The sequence below is a fragment of the Mchenga conophoros genome, linkage group LG3 (assembly GCF_057382185.1).
Source record: "Mchenga conophoros isolate Kocher_MC1m ecotype Shallow Benthic linkage group LG3, M_conophoros_male_GT1.1, whole genome shotgun sequence".
Taxonomy (NCBI): domain Eukaryota; kingdom Metazoa; phylum Chordata; class Actinopteri; order Cichliformes; family Cichlidae; genus Mchenga; species Mchenga conophoros.
In genome coordinates, this window is record NC_140528.1 from 45,182,730 (window position 1) to 45,191,945 (window position 9,216).

The following is a 9,216-nucleotide window of genomic DNA, read 5'->3' on the forward strand; positions in this document are numbered from 1 at the left end:
AAGTACTAGTATTGTGTTAATCACAGGATAAGTCGCTCTACTTTCCACTCTCCTAATGTGAGCATTGGTGGTATAGAGGTTAGCATAGCTGCCTTCCAAGCAATTGAGCCGGGTTCAATTCCCGGCCAACGCAAAGTCATTTTTTCACTAAAGTGGCAACTTTAGATTCTACTGTTAACAATTGCATATTTAAAAACGTGCTCACCCCAACGGTTTTCATTTGGTGTCTGAAAACTAGCGTCTGAAAACTTTTTGTGGTATGAAAACTAAAGTCATTTAAACACACTGTTAGAATTTAAAGCTACCCGGATTTTCAGGCACTAATGCAGGCACAATCAGCTGTCTATGTCCTGTTAATGGGGACTTTGGCACGACTGTCCTATCCTCTCTTGCTTGCCGTGATCAAAGTCAGTGAGTGTTCATAGCAACGGGAACATAAATTTTATTCTACAAACTTAAACATGAAGAGGAACTCAACCCAACCCAACCACCTGCTGTCCAGGCGACTGCTGACGAAGACCAACCGCCTGCCGGGCTGGGCGGAGCGGGTCTTCCCCATGCACATGGCTCGGGCGGTCTACGCAGTGGCGTGTCTAGAAAATTTTTGTTGGGGGGGCCAGGTAGGGGCACAGATTTGGAGAAGGGTGGCAGATTTAATTGGCAGATAATGTTTAAAAAAAAAATTCTACCAACCCTTAACCATAATTCAATAATCCTATAAACCTAATAACCAAATGCACTTTTAACTCTTATTAGAATGAGATTTTAACCACTACGGTGCAAAGTTTTTAGATACTGCGTTGATAAAGTACAAGAGATACAATCAGTGCTTTGTCAGTGTTTACTCAGCATTCAAGGACATCAATATTTGCATAGTATTTTTACTGACATATAGTGCACATATGTTTTGGGCAAAAACATTTTTGAAAATTAAAATACGAACATTTGTAACAAACAATTGACAAATTAGCCAATGCCAATGCAAAACTTTATCTGCCTGTTAAAAAAAGAAGATAATCTTCTCACAAACTGGTGTTTGATTTTGAAACAGGAAAAAAGTGGGGAAACAAATGAAAAGACTAACATTTGAATAAAACCTGAAAGCAAGTAAATACTTTCTATGCTGCCTTATGGTAAACTTTGGTAATATTGATAAAGAACAACACTGGCTGATGATAAAATACAGTCAGCTGGCATGGTGACACTGCCAGTATTAACCTGCAGGGCTGGACTGGGACAAAAAAATTGGGCATTTTTACTACAGACCGACCCACCAGGTATTAAAACCATAAAGCCTTTGAATGAAAACAAATGCTGTTGTGACAGTGATGTACAGTCTTGTTGGTATATGTATGATTTCTATACATTTTACGTCAGATAAAAACTTTGGTTGTAAGATTTAGATAATTATTTAATAAAAACTAGGTATTTTAAATGAGAATAAGAAAGAAAAGTATTTCTTTGTGCCCACCTTTCCCTGTTAATGCCCTACCTGGCCCCCTGGCAAAACTTTGCTAGACCCGCCCCTGCACAGTTACCAGCTGTCAGCTACATAAAAAAGGATCCTGGTGTTATTTGTCTCTCAGAAACAGTTCATAACTTCAACTCATTCATGTCACAATAAAAGGTAAACCTGTTTCTCCATCACCTGTTCAGCTCTGATGATTCAGTAAGGACATCTCCTGGTTTCATCTTCATGTTTCCCTCTCACCACATATCTAAACAGACATCATGACCAGCAGCTTTACAGCTGTGGTTCCAGCAAACATCAGCTGATACTAGAAATTAATATTAAATACATTCTAACAACAGCTGATCAAGCTTAAACGTGCTGCTGTTGTTTAGCGCAACATCTGCTGGTTTCCTCTTTCTGGCGCAAAGTGGGCGATAAATAAACAAGAGAGACGATCAGCTGATCATTGATCAGTTTCATGATTGAAGTAGCAACAGGAGAGGGAGGGGGAGAGAATGAGAGAAGAGGCAGCTGTGCAGCATAAAGACAGAATAAATCCAGCTTTGTGTCTTTTTTCCATTCTAGCTAAAGTCCGGGACAAACTGCGTCTCTTCTCAGCTCAATACGAAACGCGTAATATTTTCTCTGAATGAGGGACCATTCCATTTTTTTAAGGAGCCGTTGGCAACTCTACTAACCTTATGAATAAAATAAAGTTCACTATCAGTAACATCATAGCACCCACCCAGCTGTATAAAAACTCCGTCAAACTGGCTAGAACGCAGTATGAGTTATTGCAACTGACAGTAAAAAGTCAGCAACATGAAAATAAACTCCACCTAAACTTGGTTTATATCTGACCCAGATAGACTGCAGGTCATAACTTCTTACCTGAAGTTCAGTTCACTTGACACTCGGACTGGCGGCTGCTTCGGGTCTCTCCTCCTGCCTCCCCTTCCCTCATCCACCTGTTGCCTCTGTGGAAGCCCCGTCATAGCCACCACCAAACAACGGAGTTATTTCTACACATCGACCTGCATCTGGCCAATCCACCACCCCTCATTGTTCATGCCATTACAAAAAAAATAAAAAATAAGTCACTGGGGATATGCCCGGTATGCCCGATGGCCAGTCCAGCTATGTTAACCTGCAACCAAATCTGCAGCTCCATACAGCAATGTTACGACTTAGATTATATCTTATAACGCATAACTCTTATGTTAGCTGCCCTCAGTAGCATACTGTCTGAAATATTCCACGGCTGCAATAATTCTTTAAGTGTTATTTTTTTCCTTGGTATTCTAATTTCACCGAAGTTTACTAAACTCAACAAACTTGATATTACTTACCGGGACATTTATTCTGTCCTCATTTTCTTTCACCGAAAAATTGTTTCCTGCAGTGACGTCTTTCGTGCTTGGCTCTGCTACCTTTGCTAACGTGATGCACATAGCGCAGAAGCGATGCTGCATTCACTTACACTCGGATATCTGAGCGTCACCGTGAAAACATAATCGGACATTTGATATTTGATTGAATTTTATTGTTTTGCCTTTGGGGTGGCACCAGGGGTGGCCAGTCTGGTTTGGGGGGTGGCCTGTGCCCCCCCAGGCCACCCCGCTGGACACGCCATTGGGTCTACGTCCTGGAAGATTCTATCGTGGACCCTCAGGCCCACACGCTCATCACCAAGACAGAGCCAATGCAGGGGGGGGCGGTATGAAAAGGGGGGGGGGGGGGGGGGGGGGGAGAGAAAAAACAAAACTCTTGGACACTGCTAGCACAGGGCGCCCACAGAAATGCAAAGCAGGAGATGAAGCATCGCTGAATATGTTTCCAAACCAACTTCATTCTAAGCCAAAGACTAGAAAATCTGGTGAAGCATATTTGCCCTTTGGTCATCCACACGTAAACGGAAAAAAAGGAGTTTTAAAAAAATCTCAGTTTTCGGTGATTCGAAATGCTGTTTATGTGTCAACGAAACAGCTGCGTTTTCAAAAATACCCATGTAGTTGTGGACGTAGCGTAATAGTTTACTTTCTTACTGCCTGTAATTTATTGCAAGTTACTTGTATTTGCTTAGTTGTTTACTAAATGTTTGAGGTGTGAAAGAAACCGCAATGGAGCAAAATATGGGCGTGTGTGGTTGGAGGATGTGTTTGTGCGTGTGCGTGCGTGTTGTAAAACAAAGGCAGCAAAAAAAAGTTTGGGAACCACTGTAATAGAGGAACCAGCTGACATGGTTTGAGCACCTGAATAGGACATCTCCTGCACATCTAGACTTTGATGGACTAGGTCAGGGGTTTTGGGCATGTCCAGCTGTGAGGAGACCTGGGACAGAAACAGGACTGGACTGGGAATGCCTTGCTGGAAAGGCTGGAGATAGTTTCCTAAATGAGGCCATTCTCTCCACTTTTGCTCATCTCAGAAAGGACAAGAAAATGGATGAATTTGCAGATTTAAAGAACTGCACTGAACACAGGTATAAATGCTTTTTGACTGGAAAACTACAAGGCCTCTTACAGTCTGGTTGGTTTTAACATTTTCAGTATTTAACTAAGTTGAATATAATACTTTTTCCTGTGCTTGAACATAGTTTGTGTTTGGAGTAAAAACGGGCTTTTTTGTACATTTTCTACCGTCTCTGCCTCTAAGACTGTTGTGGAGCGGTGTCTGTTTGAAGAGAACCATGGTCGGCCATCTTGGACCAAATTGAGGAGGGAGGCCTGGATCTCCACAGCTGTATATGGACTGGGTCGACCCATACAGGTATACACAAACATACAAATGTTTCAGTCCTAGGGAAAATTGGCCACCAAAACCCAAACTCAACCTACTATCACTTAAAGTATAAAGAACACACCAGCTTCTCTTAGTGTATTTCTGATAGAGATTGACAGACCACGTGACCTTCGTGCATTGCTTTGTGGGTACCCGTGGCAACAAAATCAAAACACTGCATCAAGCGCTAGTATTTCCAGCACCGGTAATCATTAATTCTGTGGTTTTAATCCCTACTTGCATTTTATTTACCCCAAAAACAGTTATGTACAAAACGACGGACAACACTGCAGGTCCGTACAAAGACAGACTTGACGAAAAGGCAAAAAAAAAGGACAAGGAAAAAATCAAAGGATTGAAAGGGTCAGACCCATACGAGCATACAGAGTGGAGTAAGGACGTTAGCGTGCTGCCCAACTTTCATCACGGACATATTTATTATTGTATGATCCTAAGTGTGAGTGTATGCACTTCATGTTTATTAACTTCAGATCCCTGCAACAAGCCCAGGTCCAGTTTACTTTTGGTGATTTGGACTATTCCATTTCACAGCTGTTGTTACATTTTTTTTCCCTTTTTCTTCTGTACAGGCCAACGAAATCTGTTTGTAGTTTCAGGTTGTAGTATTACACAACATTTTCAGGTCTAATAGAAAAAAATAAGCGTTTCATAATTCATTCAATTTATTGTCTTTCTTTATAACTGTCATGACTAGTTAGCGAGTTGTTGCTGGGGAAATTCGTTGCAAAGAGGGTGCTGCACCAAAATTCTGTCTGCGATTGGTTTGGTCTCTTATCAGATTGTCCATTGTCGCCCATAGTTTGCATGGAAGATGCTGACTTGTCTGCAAACACTCAGAAAATTGTGAAGTAATACCTCCTGGCTCTCAAGCCAAGCCAAGATACCAAAACCAACTATGTGACACTTCGTCAGTATCTATATACAGCTAACGTATGGTCAGTGTTTGGGAGTAACGGAATACATGTACCGCCATTACGTATTTAAAATACAAAATATGAGTAACTGTATTCCGTTACAGTTACCGTTTAAAAAGGTGGTATTCAGAATAAATGGATTACACGGCGGTACTTTCCTGTTTCATTTTGTCGCGGGTCAGGACTGTTTGGGTTTTGTTTGACAGCTACGTTCTATTGTTCCAGGCGGCAGCGTTACGGTTGTCATGGTTACAGGGCGACGCTCTCTCTCTCTGCGACTGTGTGTTTCCTGGGTGAGAGAGCGCCTTTTCGTTGTTGTTGTTGTGCTAAGCTAACAGGCAGAATGCTACAAGCATAGCTCTAAAGAATGTAGCATCATGGGCAGTGTAGTCCGTGTTGCAGGGAGAATGGACTGCCATACACGTTATGTGTCTGTGAGCGCGAGGAGGGAGAAAAAGGCGAGTGGAAAGGTACGAGTTGTCATCGAGCAAAAACGGGAGCTGGAAGCATGTAAATATAATAATAACCACTGCAGCCAAGAAGAGTGCCTGACGAGCCCAGTTGTAAGTCAGCTATTAAGACTCGACTGTACACCGTGTTCGTGTTTTCCTCCGAAAACAATAAGTTCCGTTGGAGCAGTCTTTCAACGCCTCTCTCTGTCTCTCGCAAGAAAAGTTGACCCACACAACAAAGTAAAGCTATTGTTCGGCTACGAGCCGACAGGGACCCCGCCGTATTAGTCAGAGGTCCCTTTACTACAGTTCGGAGTCGCGGACCTTCAGTAATAGTAATAAATCACACAGCAATAGTACATTCACGTTGTTGTAAAAAGCACGATAATATATTAAGTAATCCAAAGTATTCAGAATACGTTACTCTCATTGAGTAACGTAACGGAATACGTTACAGAATACATTTTGGGGCATGTATTCTGTATTCTGTAACGGAATACATTTTAAAAGTAACCTTCCCAACACTGCGTATGGTGCGGGTATTTATCTTTGACTAATTCTTTGTCTTTCTCCGCCAGGAATTCGGTCTCGCCAGGTTTAAAAGTAACCAAGCTAAAGCCATGAGAGGGCTGGAGTACTCTCTCTCCAAGCTACAGAGTAAGTCACAAATACATGCACACACACATTTGTATTTCACCTCTGAGGGCTTCACCAAAACCTGAAGCTTAATTACCACAAGCTATGTGTTTTTGTACAAAAGTCCTGAAACTGTAAAAAGAAATCCAGTTAAAACCAAGAAAACAAACGTCAGCCTATCACAAAACCGCTGTTTTTTTCTTTCTTAAAAAGGGAAATCATCATTTAAAAACTATGGTTTTTATTTTCTCTGATCATCTTTGTCTAATTTAACTTTTAGAGCATTTCATTAAACGTTGGTCTCAATCTAGTATCAGATTGAGACCAACATTTACTGTATTGCACACCTTTGGTGGTGGCTTAGAGTGATGTCAAATTTTTCATTGATTTTTAGATTTGGTCACAGGATTCACAATTTTTTTTATTTATTAAAATATGAATAACAAATGTCATATGAGTCTTCTCTTTTGACTTTTTTATGTAGATGTAGTTTAGATCAGCCTGATTTTCGGTCATTAGAACTTAAACCTTAGATTGCATATAAAAGACGACGGTACACTCCGGGTATGAGAACTGTGCATTTTCTTTTCTTGTTTTAAACCTTAAACCTATTTTCAGCTCCATTATGCTCATATTCAGTTTATTTTTCACTTCAGGGCTCAGATCAGTGTGACAGTTCCTCATTTTCTACTTTTATTTATCCACAGCTAGTGACCAGGGAGAGTCATCAGAGAAGCAAAAGCCCCTCCCACCACAAGCCACGCCGACCCCCAACCAGAAACCCAAACAGTTTGTCTGAACCTCAGTAGGAACAACAAGCCCACAATAGAGATTGACAGACCACGTGACTTTCGCACATTGCATGCCGGGAACTCGTGGCAAAACAATCCAAGTACCGCATCAAATGCAAGTATTTGCAGCACTGCAAAACGTTCATTCTCCGGTTCCAATACCTTCTTGCTTTTTCTTTGCCCCCCAAAAAAGGTATGTACAAAACGAAGGATAACAATGCCGGTCTGTACAAAGACAGACTCGACGAAAAGGCAAAGAAAACCACCAGTGCATACATTCATGAAGTTTAGTAACTTCAGGTCACTGCAACAAGCCCAGGTACAGTTTACTGACAGATGGGTGCAGGACCTTGAAATGCACCGTGTAGAACGAAAGACCATCGTACAAACAAAGGTAAGTTTACCAGTCTCACAAATCATCTTCATAAATACACATTCGTTAACCGTTTATTATTAGGACCTTTAAGCTCAATGGTAATTAATTAGTAGTGGAAATAATTTCTGGTACGGATTACAGAAATGTAGCAGTGACAATAATATTGTATGCTGTAATCGTACTGGGCAATTAGTGATACAAAAAAACAAAAAACCTGTTTTATCTGCTTTACCCGTCGGCTTCCCGTGGCTGTCATGTGACCGGCTATTGCAGTTAATAATACAACAGCTTCTTTCCATTTTTTGTGTTTCTTTTTATCGCTGTGTAACTGATTTCAATTGAAAGCCTGTATGCGCTAGTACCTCTTGCCACGAATTCCCAGAATCCTTTGCGGTTTTACCCTTGAATGACGTCACATTTTCAATCTCTATGGCTCGTTTGAAGAGCAGCACTAAAACGGTGGGGCATCCACTCATCCTCAGTTCTGATTGGTGACACATTAGCTGATACTGATTACTTTTCAAAGTCACCAGAGCAATGAACTACAATAATTCCCAGGATTCCTTGAGACTGATTTAATCATCTTATTAAAGTTTTAGTAATTTTTTTTTTAAGTTTGCAGTTTGTAATTTGTCAGTTATGTAATGTAAACATGATATTAAGTTAATAATTTAAGTTTATGTTGACTTTTCTTATCTTTGTTTTTATATTTTTATATGGAAATAGTTTTTTGTCTTATTTTGTAGAATTCTCTGAATGATTATTGTCATCTTGGATTTCTTTGGGACCTCCCACAGTAAATGTCTTAAGAGATTTTCTATCAATAGGAACGGGTTTACATCAGATTCAGGTAGTTTAGAATCAGACAGTTGTAGAAATGCATGTTTCATAGTATCCATATGCCAGTTTGAGTAAATGTTTGTTTTCTGGTGGTATGGCTCTGATCTTAAAATTCCAATAGATTTATGTTCTGGATAATTGGCCAACCCATTGAGACCAAGGGGAAGGTCAGAGTTGAGTTTTGTTTTGTCTCATGCTAAAGAGGATATTGTGTTTTAGATGTAGTCTTATCCGTTTTGGCTTTCCCATTTTTCCATTTGGTAGCTCGAAAAAGGGTTGTCAGTAACCTGGTGTATGTTAATATTGCAGCATGCCAAGCTGCATTATGCAAAATCAACCTCTGGGGCTAACAAATAAAGCTAATGTTAAAGCACTGAACACTGCAGTTTCTCTAATATCCACTTCAGACTGGTTCTAAAAGTGACCAAAAGTGAGTCAGTTCCCACAGACGCAAAATGTCAAACTTTACAACAGAAATAAAGATATTTACAGCCTGCTACAAAAATATATTTTGGCCATATAAACTGTCCTGCATGTTGGCTAGAAGAGGGACATCAGTGTTAAAACTTCTGCCCACTCCCTGTGTGTTCTATATAATATCTATTCACACATCTTGACGCTGAAGGTTCTACATGGTTCTTACATGGTAAAGTAAGCACCTGAAAATAAAAGAGAAAAAACTTGTGGGTTTCTCTTTGCCCGGATAAAAAGAATTTGTTAAACAGCCCTCACTGGATTGACCAATGCTTGTAATGGGAAAGCCTAAGTGAAGATATAAGAAGGAAAACTGTAGATTAACATGAGTTGGGAAGGTCTGTTGGAGCCATTTCTAAGCAACTGCAGATTCCAAGATCATCAGTTCAAGCAGTTTCATCTAAGTACAAGTTATTTGGATGTCTCATTGCTAAGGACTGAAAGAAGAGCCAAACTGTCACTATCAGATGAGAGGAAA

The 9,216-nt window shown here is 40.4% G+C and overlaps 1 protein-coding gene across 1 annotated transcript; it reads left to right on the forward strand.

Annotated features, from left to right (window-relative positions):
* The first annotated feature begins 461 nt into the window (after positions 1-461).
* LOC146578948 (PRELI domain-containing protein 1, mitochondrial-like) lies at positions 462-7,101 on the forward strand. Its single transcript, XM_085267867.1, has 6 exons — positions 462-574; positions 3,089-3,170; positions 3,519-3,524; positions 4,109-4,222; positions 6,200-6,278; positions 6,965-7,101. Exons 1-6 carry the CDS (start codon positions 462-464, stop codon positions 7,054-7,056), a joined length of 486 nt encoding a protein of 161 aa, XP_085123993.1. The 3' UTR covers positions 7,057-7,101.
* Positions 7,102-9,216: the final 2,115 nt, after the last annotated feature.